We start from the raw sequence: 16,597 nt of genomic DNA, 5'->3' as shown, positions 1-16,597 counted from the left end.
AAAACAGCGCAGGCCAGAGCGAAAAATGGTCCAGATGCTCTCTTGTGCCTGGTCGGTGCCAGAAGTTTGTCTCCCAGCGATACGAATGAGTGAAGGTAAAACCTCGCTGGCGGACTCATGCTCTCCTTTGAACCAATGATATTCGGGTCAGTTCCAAACCAGGATCTGCTCCGTTCGCATTCGTAGTTTTGGTGGCGCCAGGAGGGGAAGCAGAAGGAGACTTGGAAGATGCAAGTCTCATGTCGAAGAACTGGATGATTCATAATCGCCGTGTGTGGGCACAAAGTGGGATGAAGGAGAAATGGATGTGATTGAGCCGTCGGATGTGGGGGATGGAGTTGAGTGTGAAAGAATGTATGTTGGAATATACTCCATTCTTTTCGACAGCAGCATCAAGCCCTCACTCATCCTGAGTTACACCACAGCTACTGCTGAAAGGGAAACGATGAGAGGGATAGAGAGATCACCAAGAATGAACCGGCAGCCCACGGACTGTGCTTTCTTGGTGGCAAGGTGACTCCTCAGGGCGTCAATCCTCCCAAATCCCTTCTGACAGGCAGGGCACACCCACGGAGTCTCTGTCGCATGCACGCAGCGACAGTGTCGACGGAGCTCTTGTCTCCGACCAAAGCTCCTTGAGCAGTGAGGACATGCGAACAACTTCCGTTCATGCGGCTTGGTGTTCGATCCAGCTGAGAATGGAGCTAGTGGGTGCGGGCATGTTACCAACAGCGATGAACATGCTTGCGACTCGTGAGGGTGGCTCCTCGAGTCATTCACATGTAATGTTGGTGCACTGGAAGCAGCCATGACCGGCCATCGTTGGCCTGGAGGCACCCAGGATTTTGCGATGGGCTCATCATCAGGTTTGTTGAGGAGATATTGGATTTTCATAGCCCGGTTGAAGGAAATGTGTCAGATGTAACTGGTGGCGAAACTGGATCAATTGCCCATGTGTTAGATCAACGCATGCACTCCGGCACATATCAGCCACGATCGCAAGCTTACCGAGATTTTTGGCAACACCGTCGTGGCAAGGGTCTTTGATGCGGCCTCGCCGAGAAGCGAGCTGGGACAATGATTTGTACGATGGACGTAACGATCCGTAGTCGTGCTGTCCACCAGTGATGAAGGCCGCTGAGGCAAAGTCTTTGGATACCCGACTTTTGTATGCCGTCCGCCTTGGTCCCGTTGACCCAGACATCTCGGCAGCCGGACAAATTGGTTGACCGGAGTGCACAGAGGCAGTGTTCAGTCTGCATAGTCCGCACGAAAGCGTGGACACAGCGGAATACGGGCTGGCGGAGGGGGGCATGATGCGGGTGATTGAAATTAGTCACTAGGTATGGGTGCTGGCCAGAATTCAAGCGATGAAGATGGAGAAGAGTCCGAGGAGATTTGGGCACGATAGGAGAAGCCTGCCTGATCGAAGATATTATCTCGAAGCCATCGTCGAGATGACCAGATGAAAGATGTTCGTCGTGAAGCAGCCCTCCTCCCGGATGGTAATCGAGATGCTGGTCGGCCTCCATTGGGTTTGCTGGCCTCCAATAGTCAACCAAGCTACACCCCCGCCCTCGACAATCGCGGTCCCTGTCACCACTTGCCAGCTTCCCTCTCCGCTTGGCACCAGCAAAACTCTGGCGGCTGTTTGCATGTGCGATGACGTGAGCCAATCCGCAGCGATGATTTTGTAGCCCCGGGTCAATGGATGAGTCATGATAGCTCAACCGCTGGTCTGAGGATTCCGACTGGGACGAGCAGATCGAACTGTGATTCCAACCGCGAACCCGAGAGGCCTCCGTTACCCGGTGCTTACCATAGCTTTGTTGCTCATCAGGAGTTGTGTAAAGTGAGTGACGGGATTGTTTCATTGCCCGAGGCGAACGATGAATATCGAGAAAGACCCAAAAGGTCCACAGCGATCGGCAGGGCGTGAACGAGAGGATGCTTAGAAAATGGGCGTTCCATACCCGCCGATCAATTACGATCCGGGGTTCGTCAGCGAGCGAACTCGATTTTGGATCACAACCAAGTCCGATGGCGGGCACTTTTGATCCGGCCAACAAGCAACACTGTTTGTTTCTGTCCTTGGAAAGGCCGCGCTTGGTTTCGTCAGTCGATAGTGATGTTGATTCGTGCTGGTCAAGGATGCTGGCGGGCTGGTTGGCGGGCTGGTTGGCGGGCTGGCGGGTGGGCTGGTCAACTGGCTGGTCGGCGGGCTGGGTGCACCCTTTCCAACCTTCAAGCGGCTGACCTGACAGCCCGGTCGACTCTCTGGTCAGTTCCACTCGATGTCACCGTGACTCAGAAACTGGCCCGGTCCATCGAGTCCCAGGCAGTTGTTGAGTATGATCGGCCGAAGACCGGTCGAAGGCCAAGCCCTGCTCCACTGCCTCTGCCACTTTTGCCGATTCGATCGAGACGGCGCCATGTCTGAGCACGATCCGCATTGTTGGGGACGCATCAGCATGGCCTCTCACCAATCTCGATGGCATCGGAACTCAAGTGAAGTCTCCAACGCCGGAACAACGATATCCTCGCACCCACGATAAAGCCTGCCCCTGAACCGATCCAGAATCTCCATTGCCGCCGTGAGCGCTCACCTAACCAACATGCGCAACATCCCTAAAACCATCCATCTTCGAATACCGTCTCCAATTCACCCATGTCCCTGCACCAGTCTACCCCTGGTCACAAATGCACAAAACAAGCTGGCGGGAACGGCAGCTTGACCTACGAGGAGACCATCGAGGAATACAGCATCGAAAAATCACTCCAAGTCAACTTCGTGAGGGCAGTCGACCTGATCCGCACATCAACCGCTCCCACCATGCTCGATACTATAGATCTTCAAACTGTATACAATACCATTGTGAACAGTGAGCTGATCCCAGGACTCACTCCGCCAAGTGCCTCGCCTATTACATCTCAGATACCGCTGCCCTCGAATGGATCTGCTGTCAATCTGAGCATCGTCACAACCACCTCTTGTCTGTCCTCTGCTGTCGACCGAGGAAGCCACGGCACAAACCTCCACTCACTGTCGTTCCAAGACGAGACTCCACGCGATCATGATCGCCGATGGTTTATGATCAGGCTCTCACGATCGTTTTTCGGCTCGCTCTTGGTGAGGGCAACCGAGAAGTTGGCTGGGATGGCGAAGCATTGCAAAGGTACAGTGTGGTGCTGTAAACTTTGCAACCTTGGGCGAAGAACTACAGCTCATAGGAAGAAATGGGACACCGAAGTCTTGAATCATTGTTGTTGTTGTTTTTGAGTGATTTGTCAAAGGGAAACTATTGAATCGTCACCGCCGTTGTTGCCGCCAGCCATCGGTGGCGACTTCGGCTTGGGAAGCACGGTATTGAATACAAGATTGATCTTCGTGAGCGACGATCGACTTGCACAATGTGCCATCGATGGGAGGTGCCCTTGGACCCACTGATGATGAAAGCCCCCCTGCGTGGGGGGGGGAGTATTTCTATAACGCACCTTTATTTGTGTACGCCTGCCCTCAGCATCACTGATACTCGGCAAAGTGTCGTTCTGGAAGGTGGCTATACGCCTCCTCCCCTGGGCTATCTGGAAGGCGGCTACATGCCTCCTCCCCTGTGCTATCCTCTATGGGTAGGTGCTGCCCACCCAGCCAGGTCTTTTGTCAGCTTCATGAAGATTTGTGAGATCGTACCCCACAGAGCATCTACATCTGTGTCAGTTCTCACGAAGCGCACCATCCTCTCACTTCTGTCGTATCCAACATGGCTGAGGAGGTCGAGGATCTTGTCTATCGGTCCCACGCTGTCGTGGGTCGGTTCCTCCCACTCTGGGTGTCGGGCATTGTACTCTTGGACCACCTCGTGGAGGCTTCCGTTTGGGTCCGCACATTCCTGAGCATGCGTTCTGTCGAGGATCACCGGGTCATTTGGGTCTGTCGTGCACTGCTTGCAGTGTCTCCTCCCGCCTTTCGGGTGGCCAGGGAAGCTTCCGAGTCTCCATCGGGCCGCGGTGCAGTGTAGCCATTGGTCCAGTTTGGATTTCTTGGCAGCCCACAGGCCCGACATGGTCGTCAGAGGCGAGCAGGCCGCCGTCAGCTCCTTCTTCCGGTCGAAACTGCGGGCGTCTTCGAGGTGCATCGCCATTTTCAGAGGTGGGCCAGGTTCTTCAACCATTCCTTCTGCAAAGAGCCACCCCATTGTTCCCAGGGGTGCCGGGTCTTGACTTGCTCGAGGCGCTTCCAGTAGTCGTCTTCGTAGATGGCTGCTCCCAGGAATATGGACTTGCGCTCTGGGTCCGCGCGGGTGAATCGGAGCACCAGCGAAACCATCTTGTCGTCCTGGTCTTTCCGGTCCTCCCAGATAGCCCGGTATTGAATCGCCAGCTGTTTGAGGCGGCCCGACATTGATATGAGCCCGCAGTTGATGTGCATGGTTCCCCACGATGTGTTTCGGACCACTTTGAACAGCGCCGTGAGGCAGTGCATCTGGGTTCGGTTGAGCGTCTTGGCCTGTTTGGCTTCGAGCAGATCGAGGGACAGGGCATACTCCATCGTCGGTCGGACAAAGGTCTTGTAGACCCGCACCAGCGATCTGGCGGTTATGTTGCCGAGGGTGTATCCTTGCTTTGCGATCCGTTGGGCCACTACTTGGGCTGTCGCCGTCATCCTCTGGATCTGTCGGTCCATCTGGAGGCCGTTGACGTCGAAGGTGGCTCCGAGGTACTTGAACTCCTTTGCCATGGGCAGCGGCTGGCCGTAGAGTCGGAGGCCGGTTGCTCGTTCAGGATTGCCCTCGGAGAAGATCACCTCGCATTTGGGCGGCGAGAACTTGTATCTGTTGTCGATACTGTGCTGTTCGCAGATGTCGAGCAATCTCTGTGCTTGCCTGGGCCTGCAGATCAGTGCGCCGTCGTCGGCAAACCACAGCGAGTTGATCTGGATGTTGATGCCGCGGGTGGTCGTCAGGGTCGTTCCTCCCTCTCTCCTCAAGAGTTTCGGGAGGTCGTCAACGAAGGCACTGAAGAGCAGAGGGCTCAGGACCGAGCCTTGGATCAGTCCCTTCTGCAGTTGGACTGGGTTCGGCAGTGTGCATCATCCATGTGTTGTTGTTCGTCCATCAAGGCAATGGTGTCGTCGACAGTCACTCACTCACTCATTCACCACTATCCAGATCAGTTGAGTCGGGCTGAGTACATCAGACAATCTCTACACCCCATCCGTGCCTGTTTCTCGATCGCCAATTCCATCTCTGTCCTCGCATCGGATCTGTGGGTCCCGATGATGAGATTGAGTGGCAGTTGTTGGATGGATGACGGCGCTGTAAGTCTCGGTGGGTGAGTTGCTGCCAAACCAACTGATATCCAACGCTGGCAGTAATGAATGGGTGCTGGATGTGTGGGAATGTTGATGACAAGCAGCGATTGACTGGCACTCGAACCATGGATCCAACCATGTTCCTGGTTTGATGACTGTGCCACTCTCGTTCCATTCCACCCATCTCGTCCCATTCCATCTCATCTCATCATCGTCTGAAAATCATCTGGACATCATCACAATCCACTCAATCCACACATCGTGCATCATGGCTGCCAGTGTCCATCATTCAACTGACATGGCTCACCTTGCCATCGACGAGCACATCCCAGATATCTTCACTATCATATGCTGCAACGACAGCTTCCAGCTTGCCCTCGACCTGAACACCATCAAGACCCTGCTCCGAGTGTGCAAACGAGTCCGTTCTCTCCTGAGCTCCAAGCTGCCTCGCTTCAACACCTGGTGCCAGAGTATGGAGCTCCTCAATCCAGATGGACAGATGCGGATCGGTCTCACACCAAGCGACCAGATTGCCATCTCGCTGCATTGCAAGAATCAAGCCACAGCCGACCGATCCTGGCTCGAAGATCAAGCCGATAAGGGCAATGCTGCCGCGTCGTATTTCATGGCAAGAATCCTGCAGGCTGAACTTGCTCGTCAGCGGTCAATGAATTGGAACAAGTGGAAAGCTATGCAACAAGAAATCTTCCACTATCTGAAGAATGCCGCCAAAACAAGTCACCCAATGGCACAGCTCCACCTGGCGGAATGTTATCGCAACGGACTCGGAGTCGACCAAGACCATACCAAAGCCGTCGATATGTTTCGCAGCTTTGCAGATGGCGGCGTTCCTCATGCTCAAATCGCCCTCGGTCGATGTTATGAGAATGGCGAAGGTGTCGATCAGGACTACGACGCAGCCATTGAGTGGTATTCCAAGGCTACCGATCAAGGCAGCGACGATGGCCGACTCCACACCGTATTCCTCCAGGCCTGGTTCTCGCTCATCGGCCACGGTGTCGACCAGAGCGACGCTGATGCCTTCAATCACTGGCAGCAAGTCAGCAACCTGTCCACCGATTCAGTAATCAAACCCATCGCCACCCACATGCTTGGCTGGATGCACTACCTCGGCCGGGGTACCCAGCTCGACAAGCAGGAAGGCGTCAAAATGATCCGAGATAACAGATCGGATGAGTTCCCACTCGGAGAGGATGAGTGTCTGGCACCGTACAGATGGCGTGTCTCATCCGACTCACCAACATCCCGCAAGTTCTTCCAGTTGTGTCAGCTGGAATCGAACCGTGACTGGCTGTGCAGGCATCTCATGGCCGTTTGCCTGTTCCATGGATTCGGAACCACCGAGAACCGGAAGAATGCAGCCGTCATCTTTGAACAACTCGCCAACGACGGCCACAGCGATAGCCAATATTGGATCGGATGGTGCTACTACCGTGGCGGAGGAGTATCGGGGAACTACAAGAAGGCATTCGAGTGGTTCAGCAAGTCGGTCGACCAAGGCAACTCATATGGGCAGTATATGGTTGGTTATTGTTACTACTATGGATACGGAGTCGCCAAGGACGAAACCAAGGCAGTCGAGTGGTTTCGCAAGTCGGCCGTGCAAGGAAATCGATACGGTCAAAATTATCTCGGCCACTGTTACCAGAATGGCGAAGGTGTTCCCGAGAATATCGACACCGCCATTTTCTGGTACCGCAAGTCCGCCGGCCAGAGGTGGCAAGATGCCATCAATCAACTCACGAAACTCGGCAAGTGGCCCTGATCATCGATTATCATTCCCAACTGCCACATAATCATCATCACCGAACCTGTAGTCCGAGGAGTCAACCAAACCCTGCAACCGCGCTGCCTTCACACATCCCGGACACCGTGATACCGAAGTGTGGATTTTCAAAGTGGTTCCGATAAAGCGGTAATGGCCAAGCGATGTTGTATTGACATTCAATACATCCGATAAATCCAATATACAAGAGTGCTGTCCCATGACAATCGCTGATGTTGATCGACCGAGAGAAACATCGAATGACTCGACAATGACAACTCGACATTCACAATCGATGCTCGTTCGGCAACCATAGATGGCGAGCACGATCCAGACCATCCCTCGCCACATGGCACAGGAGAAAGCAGGCAGCATGCCACCAGCCTTCCCGGCATCTAGGCTATCCTCCTTCGATCTGACTCCTGGTGATGCGCCTTGGGGTATGTGAATGGACCAGCCAAGTGCCGCCAGCGCAGTCGGAAGGTAGTCTCGTGGTGCCGTGTTGAGACGACTCGTTTCCTTCTGAAATCAGGGGCGAGGCAGATCAAATTACTGAGGGGCACTCAGGGACAGACTGCCCCGTTTGACTCCGAACAAGCTGTGACATGGCATTTTGGTTGGCATGTATTCAGTTCATTTTTCAAGGACTAAAGTATTTTAAGGCATCAATAGAGTAAGGTAATTCTACACCAGATTCCGCGCAGGGCCGGTATCGCCTGCGCAGACTATATCATAGAGTGTCCGAGTTGAAGTAAGGTGTATACTGTCATAGGGATATTGAAGGGGAGGGGAGGAGGTCTTGGGAATCAGACCTGAGGAGTTTCGGTCGCGAAGGAAGCAGGAGCGGTGGGGAAAGAGGCAGAGGCGGACGCAGTCGTAGAGGCAGGGGTGGAGGCGGTCGTAGAGGTGATCTTCGTGGCAGAGTCGGTGTTGCGACCGGGGTGTCCGCCACCGTTGTCGCTGGTGCTTGTCGAGGGCTGACCACCGCCGCCGTTGTTGCTGGGAGAGGGTGTAGTGAACACGGTAGTGGTGGTAGTGGTGGTGGTGGTGGTAGTGGACGAGCGGTGGGGGTGGTCGGCAGTGGTTGTGGTGACGGTAGAGGTCGAGGAGGCCTCGGTAGTGGCATCTGAGCTGGCCGATGTGCGGTGGCGATGGTCAGTAGTGGTGGTCGAGGCCTCAGTCAAAGTGGAAGTGGAGGGGGTGGTCGAGTCGGAAGGAACCTCGCTCCAGGTGCGGGTGCGAGAAGGGCGATGGTCGGTGGTGGTGGTCGAGGTCTCAGTCGAAGTGGAAGTGGAGGGGGTGGTTGAGTCGGAAGGAACCTCGCTCCAGGTGCGGGTGCGAGAAGGGCGATGGTCGGTGGTGGTGGCCGGGCCAGCGGAGGTGTCAGAAACAGCGCCAGAGGCAGAGGTGTGTGTGCTGGTGATGACATTGACGGAGGAGGACGAAGAGGGCACGACGACGGGCGAGGTGGTGTGGGCCTTGGAGCTGGAGGCAGAAGACTGGGTGGGAACAGGGCCAACAGTCACCGCAGAGGTGGGAACGACAGCTCCGGAACTCGCGGTAGTGGTGGAGGAGGCGCCGGAGGAGGGAATGACAGCAGTGGACTCAGAGGGGCCAGCCGAGGATGCGGAATGGGGAGCAGCAGAGCTAGCAGCAGTGAGGGTGTTGGCAGAGGCAGAGGCAGCGGAAGTCACAACAGGAGGCACTGAGGCGGTCACGGTGGAGGGCACCGCACTCGATCCATAGACAGGGGTAGAGAGTGGCACGGCGCTGGATCCGTAGACAGGGGTCGAAGTCGCGGTGGCAGGGGTGGTGGTCTTGCGGCATTTGCTCTTGGTGACGGCGGGGAACGAAGCAGTCAAGGTCGCAGTGGCCGTGGCCGAGATGGCCGAGCTGGCCGAGCTGGGAGTGACCGATGAGACGGCGACGCTGGAGCTGCCTGCTTGTTGGCAGATGGATGTGCGAGATGGATGTGCGAGATGGACGCGTGGGTGAGATATCGCAAACACTGGAACAACCTCGCCAGCATATCCACTGAAACAGACTTCCACAACGACATTCACTTCAGCAGCTACGGCAAAGTACACCACAAAGTCCCACCACCGAGCCCACCACCGAGCCCACCACGAACCATAGGGAGGAATGTAGGCAGCATTGACGGCGGTCGCGGCGAGAGCCGAGGCGAGCAGGACAAGGACCTTCATAGTGGTTCGACGACGGCGGGTTGGACTGCGGTGAAGAGGCCGGGGGAAGGCGAGGGCCGGCCTGCCGTGGTTTTATATCTCGGCCGCCATCACCGCCCCCGAAAACCGAGGCCGTGGGCGATGGAACTGAGCGGACCGTGGCCGCCTGTGCAGGGTGGCTCCAGGTCTGTGGATGCGCAGTGCCCAGCGGGCGTTGAGACCACGCTGTGTCCACTGTTTCACCTGTCTTTTCTGTTTGATCAGCGTTAATCCAGTCTACTCTGACTATCCCGACTATTCTGTCTCTTCTGCTTGATCAGTTGATCAGTTTAATCTGTCGATTCTGACTATTCTGTTTTAATCTGTCTGCCCTTCTCGACCATCCCCTGTCTGGCAGCAGCGCCTGGCCGCAAATGTCGCTTGTCTCGCCTGCCATCCAACCAAGTGTCGCCTTGCACAAGACCTCCCCTCGCGCACACGGCCCTTGGCCTCGCACGAGACGACTCCCCTTGCGTGACACATGCGCGACCCCCTCCTGCCCTGCCAGCACGGCCATGGCGCTTTGTGCATGCCCTCCCGCTCCTCCTCTGTCTCGGCCGCGGGTAGTATCTCCACCCACCCCCATTCAACATTGCACCATGCTCACCCCTTCGCCATGTTTGTCCTCGCACCATGCCCGGCCTTGCGCCATGTGCAATCTCGCACCATATGCAATCTCATGCCATCCCCTATCGCCTCTCGCCCTTGTCTCATGCCCCTGGCTCGGGTCCTGCCAGCCACCCCGCAACCTTGTCGGCTCTGTGTAATTCAGCCGCACCAGTCGCCCCTCGTTTTACATTCTTGGTCCTTTTTTTTCTTGCGTTCGGGAGGGGGTCTGCCTGTCGCGGATGTCTGTCTGCCGCTGACAATCCGTCCACGGATACCCTTCGGTCCTGGCCAGCCCGCAGCAGTCGTCAAGTCTGTTCGGTAGCACTCAGCCATGTGCCGTTTCTCAGCAGATCGACCGACACCGTTGCATGCACCACCTCTTTCGTCGCAATTTCTGGCATGAGCCCGCTCCGCCACCCAGCCAACTGCTGGCCAGCCTGTCCACGTGAGCGGCTCCAGACCGCTGAATCCGTCTCGGCTTCGGTGTCGTTCGGGCTGGCGCCAGGGCGGTGATGTTCCATCGCTGCCAGCACCGTCGTCGCCATCACCACGGTCTCCTCACCGCTATTGTCGGCCTCACCCGCCAGCAAACTCATGCGACCCGCAGGCGCCATGATCGCCAACGCCATGCTTGTTCCTCCCCGTCCGCTGAGCGCAATCGATCCGCTTCGGCCAGTCTCGGGAACGATTGGCACCAACGCCGTCCCGAACCCCACAACCCTCTCGCAACCATCTCAGCAACCCCAGCAACCGCAGTATAACCCTCGCCTGCTTGATGACTGGGAGGCCAGATCGCCGCTCTCCGAGACCCAGAAGCTCTCTATTCTCTTCCTCAAGGAGAGGGAGGTCGATATGCAGCTAGGTGTAAGGCTCGTTCCTGCCTTCTTCGGGTCGCATCCCAATCCCTGAATCTCCACTGCCTTGGTGAACCTGTCTCTGAATATCGCTGCACCGCTGATCCGACAATACTCTTGTCCATCCTCGCCCAGTCGATCGATTCCAAGATCAGCAGCGACGATGGCAGGCCCAAAGCAGCCCTATCCAAGGAAACCAGCGCTTCGTCGCTCTCAACCACTGCGACCGATGTCGACCTCCTCTCTCCCAAGCCAGCCTTTGGCGGAGACCAGCCCCCGGGGCTTTCCGATGCCGCAGATATCCGCGAAGCAGTGGGCCAATCGCTGCTTTCCGAGCCCATCGAGAATACCCGCCAGTTCCTCGCATGGTTTTCGCGGATCGAAGAGGAGATGGAGAAGGAGCAGGAGGACATTTACAGGTAGCCCGCTTGGCCACGCCATGTTCACCTTGGATGTTTGTTGCCCCAGTTTGCCGATCATTGAGCTGCTCGCTCAATCTCAGTGTTCTTGTGAGCACGAATGTCGTCCCGGAGGCTCCTTAGCTCAGCCCTGGTCCTTGCATTGTCATGACGTGCTGCCTCCTCGCATTCATTTCCATCACTGTGCGTCATGGAACTCATCGAGGCATTCACACATCTGCGAAAGGCTTGCGGAGACTTGACGACCGTCCATCGACACGCTCTAACTGCCTGGTACACTTTCTCTTCATTGTTTCACCGCCCATTCGCCCTCGGCCGTAACCCTGGTCGCCTTGCAAACCGCCAGACTGCATCTCGACTCGATCCACGAATACCAGCGCAGCTGCAGCGACTTTCTCGTCAATATCGATGCAACAAAGCAGGAGCTCGCTGTTCTCGCCAAAAACTATCGCTTTGTCGAGGACAGGACAAAGGCCCTCCAACTTGCCTGTGAGACACTGCTGGACGAGCAGGTGAGCCGATCCCCCTGCCATCGCCTACAGCGTACCAGAAGCCATCCCTGGACCTGTGCCCACGCCTCGTGGCCTCTGGTTGCGGTTCTGACTCTTACCACCGTCGCGGCTGCCCACCTCTCAAGAACCATCTCGTCGAGATTGTCCGCGAAATCAGCGAGCGTCTGCAGTTCTACAACGAGCTGGAGCATGCCATGAAGCTCTTCAGCTCGCCCGGAAACTCTGTCTGTCTCGACCCGCAGTTCACGCCGATTCTGCGCAAGCTGGACGAATGTCTCGTCTTTTGCACCGAAAATGTACGAACCTGCACACCAATGCACTGCCGACCCGCTCCGCCGTCCTGCTCACCCTCGGATCCGAGTCTCTGGCCTAACAACCGCTGCTGGACGTCACTTCCAGATCCAGTACAGGGACTCGGAGCTTTATCTCATGAAGTTCCGGCAGTGCATGACCCGCGGCATGTCGCTCATCAAGATGCACTGCGTTGCCTCGCTCCGGGCACTGCTAATCGACATCAAGGAGCGGCTGTCCAACAGGGTAGCGACTTATTCTGGACCATAGCACCCGGCTTGGCTGAACATCCATCGCGCTTGTTGCCGCCATTCTTCTGATTCCTTGATTCTCATCGACATTCCCCACTGTCGCACACTATTCTGACCACCGGACTTGCAGGCGCCTGACGATGTGCTGCCGCCGAGTCTTCAAGTGTCCATATTTTACGTCAAATTCAAGACCCTGGCGGTCAGCCTCAAGCCGCTGCTCTCAGAAATTGAGATTCGCTGCCACGGATATAAAGAGTACGCAAACCCGGTCTCAGAGGAGCCTGGGGAGCGATGGCAATATCCATGGCAAACCCCGTCTGTCGCTGCTTGCCAAACTTTCCTCTGACTTGTCCACACCACCCTTGCATCGAACGGTACGAACCACTCGCCTTTATGTTGGAAGGTACCATCAGCTGCTTGCCGACTGCCACAACGCCTACTTTAGCGTGCGCCGTCAGCTCCTCAGCCCGTACATCATGCAGCAAATCAACGAGATCACATCGGCCGACAATATCCTTGACTATGTACGTTGCTGCGCCGTGTACTGGGTCGTGCGAAGACGGTGGCATCGCCCGATCGAGCTGCACTCCATCGCATGCTAACAGCTCGACTCGGCGACCTCCAGACCCAAAAGGGATGTGCATATATGATGCGGCTTTGTATGGACGAGTTCTCGTTGTTCTATCATTACTTCACCCAAGGAGAGACTGCACTTTTGTAAGTGGCACCGTGAGCGTGGTCGTTGTACTGAGCTGATTCCATTCGTCGACGGCGTCGCTCTGCATATCGTCGAGGTAGATTGCAAGGTTCGAGCGGCAGCACCAGTCGCGATACTTTGTTGAATTGCTCGTCACCTCTCGTATCCAGGGGCTTCCTCGAGTCGCTGTCAAACCTCCTCTACGACGAGCTCCGTCCCAAGGTTCTCGCCCAGACCCGTATCGATGTTCTCTCGGAGCTGTGTCAGACCTTGCAGGCCCACGCCAGCGCCGCCAGTCTGCCGGTCCCAGTTCCTGCATCAGAGCCCGAGGGTGACCAGCAGGTGATCCAGGAGGATCAACTGGCCGCCATCCGCCTCATCGCGATGAAGATCCTCCAGGACGCCCAACAGCGGCTGGCCTTCCGCGCGCAGGCGTTCATCAAGAGCGAAATTGAGGGATTCAAGCCGCGCGACCAAGAGCTTCTGATTTTGGCACGAGGCGGTGGCCGTGAGTACATTCGCAATCAATGCTGCATCGACGCTTGACAGGAGACCGTGTCATGGCCCTGCGGCCATCGAATGGCTCGAGTGGCAACATCGTATCTCTGTCTCTCAGCTTGCTGACCGAGCCCGCGGGGCATGCTTTAGTGCCAGATCCACACATCATCAACTCCTCCGTTAGTGTGGCAGCCATGCTTGGTCCACACAATCACCAGCCGAGCTCGAGCTTGAATGATGTGCCTGCCGTCCTACAGGTCACCGATGTCAGCGAAGCTGTATCCGAGAGCAACTTCCAGACCGCCAGCGCATCCGAAACCACACCTGCGGTCCCCAGAATCAACACCTCCATGCGCAAGAACAGCGCCACAAACTCGTTTGGCGCGCTGGTCTATGGCGGCGGCGAGTGGTATCCGACTCTCCAGAAGACGCTCTATATTCTTTCAAAGCTGTGGCACTGTGTCCCGGTACGTCTGACAACATCGTGCTTGTGGTGGCTGCGTGTGCATGTCAATGTGTACATCTGCCCATGTGTCCAAAGCGCCTTGCTGTGGGGGCGTTCGGCATTTTCGAGGGTAGGACAGGCGAGTTTCGAGTCATCATCGAGCTGCCGTGCCGAAGCTCACCCAGCCATCGGAAACGCTCATCTTTTCGCAACCACATGCTTTTCCAGGATAAAATCTTTGAGGACATTGCCGAGGAGGCCGTGGATCTTTGCCGCCAGAGCCTGATCCGCGCTGCCGAAGCCATCACAGCTTCGAAAAACTCCAAGCTGGACGGACAGTTCTTCTTGATCAAGAACCTGTTGATGCTGCGCGAGCAGATTGCTCCGTTCGACGTCGACTTTGTGCGCAAGGACGACGTCCTCGATTTCCCGGGTCTCTCGGGTGAGTTGTCGACGTGGGGTCTGGGATTGTAATCGAGTGGCTGGACAACGCACTCGGAAATGCTGCTGTCGTGTCCGCGATCAGCTCTCTGAGAGCGGGGTGCGTCGGGGCAGCACATTCGCATTATCCAGCAACCACGGCAGTCGCCACCGTGCCTGTCGAGGCGATTCCACTTTGGCTGGATGCGGCGGCAAGTGCGCCCTTCCGCGCCAGCCTGTTCTGCTTCACGGAAACACTCACCAAAGGTTGAGGCACATACCGACCACCAAGAGCGCTGCTAAACGCTAACCGTCCCGCTTGGCTGACCCTGGTAGAGGCCGTCTCGACACTCATGGTAAAGTCCTGGTCCATCTCGAACCTGACGACTATCAGCCGAGACTTGATCACCGCCGCATCGACACCTCAGCTCCTCGAGAACTACTCTGATGCCAAACAAGGAGTCGACAACGAGCTCAAGCGAGTCTGCGAGGATTTCATTCTCGAAACGACAAGGGCGTGCACCGAGCCCATTTCCAGCTTCATGCTCAAGGTCCATGCCTTCAATATCAAGAACGATGCCAAGCCTGCTAGTGCTCGGGAGCTGCTGATGCGACAGCCGTTTGCGACGCCTGGTAAGTTGGCGAAGCGGCGGGCCGCATGTCCAAGGACGGTGGCGCACATACTTCCAGATAGATCCTCCCAATGTGGGCCTTACCACGCTGCACTACGAGCGGCCACCACGCATCTGCGTGCTCGCAATGCTGCTGCGTTCGGCTCGACTCAAATACGATATCGTATGACGGCTCCATAGACCAAGTCCAGTTGGTGGTCGCGAGTCTCCAAGAGCTGCTCAAGAGCCGACTCGTCTCGACCCTCTCCAAAATGTCGGACTATCTCGGGGACAAGAAAACCGAAGGCATCCTGATTCGTGTGCTTGCGGTAAGTGTCGGAGCACCACCGCCAACGGAAACGTAGCTTGTTGCCCTGGACCTGCCACAGAGGCGCTTGGGAATCGGTCGTTGCAGATATTCGCTCTTGGAGGATGGCACGCCGAGCTCATCCTTTGCCATATGCATGCTCCTCCCGGCTGCGCGGCCTGCAACAGAACAATGTCCTGGAGCACTATCAACGCTTCTACCAGGTGGTGTTTGCGTCCTACGACTCGGAACTCTCTGGGACGATCATGACGGCAGGCGAGGCTGAGGCCCTGATTGACCAGATCTGCTCAAGCACCCAAAAGAAGCGAACCCCGAGCACCGACAGCTTCATTTGATCGCTGCGTGTTCGAATCACCTCAGCGATTCACAGGTGTGCAGACTCGGCTCGACTTGAGTCTTGGTTGGTTGCGCACCCCTCCACTCAAGCGGATCGATCCTATCGAGCCGTGACCTTTGTGCAGCTTCATCGCAGCCCAGCCCAGGCATATCTGCTCCTCCTTGCTTCTGCGTTTGAGTGTGTGCATTCTCTCTTGGCAGCAGCCACTCGCTCGCTTCGTCACTTGGTATGGTCGCTCAATCCCAGATGATCGGCTTGAAATCAATGGGCCAGCCCGCATTGCATCGGCATTGCATCGGCATTGCATCGGCATTGCATCGGCATCGCATCGGCATTGTATCGGCATTGTATCGGCACCAGATGCACTTGCGACCCGGTCCATTGCTGCAACATAGATGCTACTCTCGAGCTATCGAGGTTGGTCCGATACTTGTCCTTACCAAGCGACCGGTCCAGCCATATCCTCGCTGTGATCCAGCAGCTTTTGTGAATCTCTGATTGATCCCGGCAGACGAGCAGGCGAGATGGGGAGCGGAAAGCACAATCGAGGGCAGCAATACCCTCGGCTCAACCCGGCCGATAGAGCAGAATATCGGGGCTGTTGCTGCCGATCCAGAATGGTGTCATCATCCGCTCGACCCATCGATCACTGCAAGCGCCCCTCTGCCTCGGCCGAGCAAAGAGCTGCACTTCTTGACCACCACCCTTACTCGTCTGGGTATCGGTTTTGAAGCAGCCCGCCTGCCCGCCTTCCTCGCTGGGCCCCTTAATTCCTGGAGCTTGCATCGGACCGCCTCTTCTGCCGTCCCTGTCGCCGCTCGCCCATCCTGCCTCTGTCGCCCATCCCGTCGAGTCGGCTGCACAATGTCCAGCGATAACATACAGAGCACCTCGCGGCAGTCGTCGACTGGGCGCCCTCGCTCCCGGTCGGCAAGTGCATCGGTCAGCTCGAGTCGAGGCTGGAAGCTGGCCGAGAGCCCCGCAACGAGCACCCCCGACACCC

The 16,597-nt window shown here is 56.6% G+C and overlaps 5 protein-coding genes across 5 annotated transcripts; 3 read left to right on the top strand and 2 right to left on the bottom strand.

The window, feature by feature from the left end:
• Window positions 1-185: 185 nt before the first annotated feature.
• Window positions 186-1,138, bottom strand: BJ171DRAFT_134773 (uncharacterized protein). The gene is made up of 2 exons (XM_053105662.1): window positions 1,009-1,138; window positions 186-937 (listed from the first exon to the last, which is right to left on the bottom strand). Exon 2 carries the CDS (start codon window positions 892-894, stop codon window positions 415-417), a length of 480 nt encoding a protein of 159 aa, XP_052965990.1. The 5' UTR covers window positions 895-937; window positions 1,009-1,138; the 3' UTR covers window positions 186-414.
• Window positions 1,139-2,196: 1,058 nt separating this feature from the next.
• On the top strand, window positions 2,197-3,467 carry BJ171DRAFT_508696 (uncharacterized protein). Its single transcript, XM_053111320.1, has one exon. It carries the CDS (start codon window positions 2,669-2,671, stop codon window positions 3,278-3,280), a length of 612 nt encoding a protein of 203 aa, XP_052965989.1. The 5' UTR covers window positions 2,197-2,668; the 3' UTR covers window positions 3,281-3,467.
• Window positions 3,468-5,609: 2,142 nt separating this feature from the next.
• Window positions 5,610-7,100, top strand: BJ171DRAFT_582679 (uncharacterized protein; the record flags this gene model as incomplete). The annotated part of the gene is made up of 1 exon (XM_053114207.1): window positions 5,610-7,100. One exon carries the CDS (start codon window positions 5,610-5,612, stop codon window positions 7,098-7,100), a length of 1,491 nt encoding a protein of 496 aa, XP_052965988.1.
• A 546-nt stretch (window positions 7,101-7,646) lies between these two features.
• Window positions 7,647-9,308, bottom strand: BJ171DRAFT_134742 (uncharacterized protein). The gene is made up of 2 exons (XM_053105661.1): window positions 9,232-9,308; window positions 7,647-9,039 (listed from the first exon to the last, which is right to left on the bottom strand). Exons 1-2 carry the CDS (start codon window positions 9,302-9,304, stop codon window positions 7,907-7,909), a joined length of 1,206 nt encoding a protein of 401 aa, XP_052965987.1. The 5' UTR covers window positions 9,305-9,308; the 3' UTR covers window positions 7,647-7,906.
• An 848-nt stretch (window positions 9,309-10,156) lies between these two features.
• Window positions 10,157-15,894, top strand: BJ171DRAFT_508682 (Sec34-like family-domain-containing protein). The gene is made up of 14 exons (XM_053111319.1): window positions 10,157-10,795; window positions 10,921-11,204; window positions 11,551-11,716; window positions 11,842-12,012; window positions 12,116-12,253; window positions 12,389-12,513; window positions 12,662-12,782; window positions 12,884-12,975; window positions 13,126-13,463; window positions 13,604-13,920; window positions 14,127-14,340; window positions 14,655-14,951; window positions 15,131-15,258; window positions 15,425-15,894. Exons 1-14 carry the CDS (start codon window positions 10,526-10,528, stop codon window positions 15,590-15,592), a joined length of 2,829 nt encoding a protein of 942 aa, XP_052965986.1. The 5' UTR covers window positions 10,157-10,525; the 3' UTR covers window positions 15,593-15,894.
• The last annotated feature ends 703 nt before the right edge of the window (window positions 15,895-16,597 follow it).

This window comes from Polychytrium aggregatum, assembly GCF_025602895.1.
Source record: "Polychytrium aggregatum strain JEL109 chromosome Unknown BJ171scaffold_22, whole genome shotgun sequence".
Classification (NCBI taxonomy): Eukaryota; Fungi; Chytridiomycota; class Chytridiomycetes; order Polychytriales; genus Polychytrium; species Polychytrium aggregatum.
The sequence above is the reverse complement of the archived record's forward strand: the minus strand, read 5'-3'. Positions and strand labels throughout refer to the sequence as shown.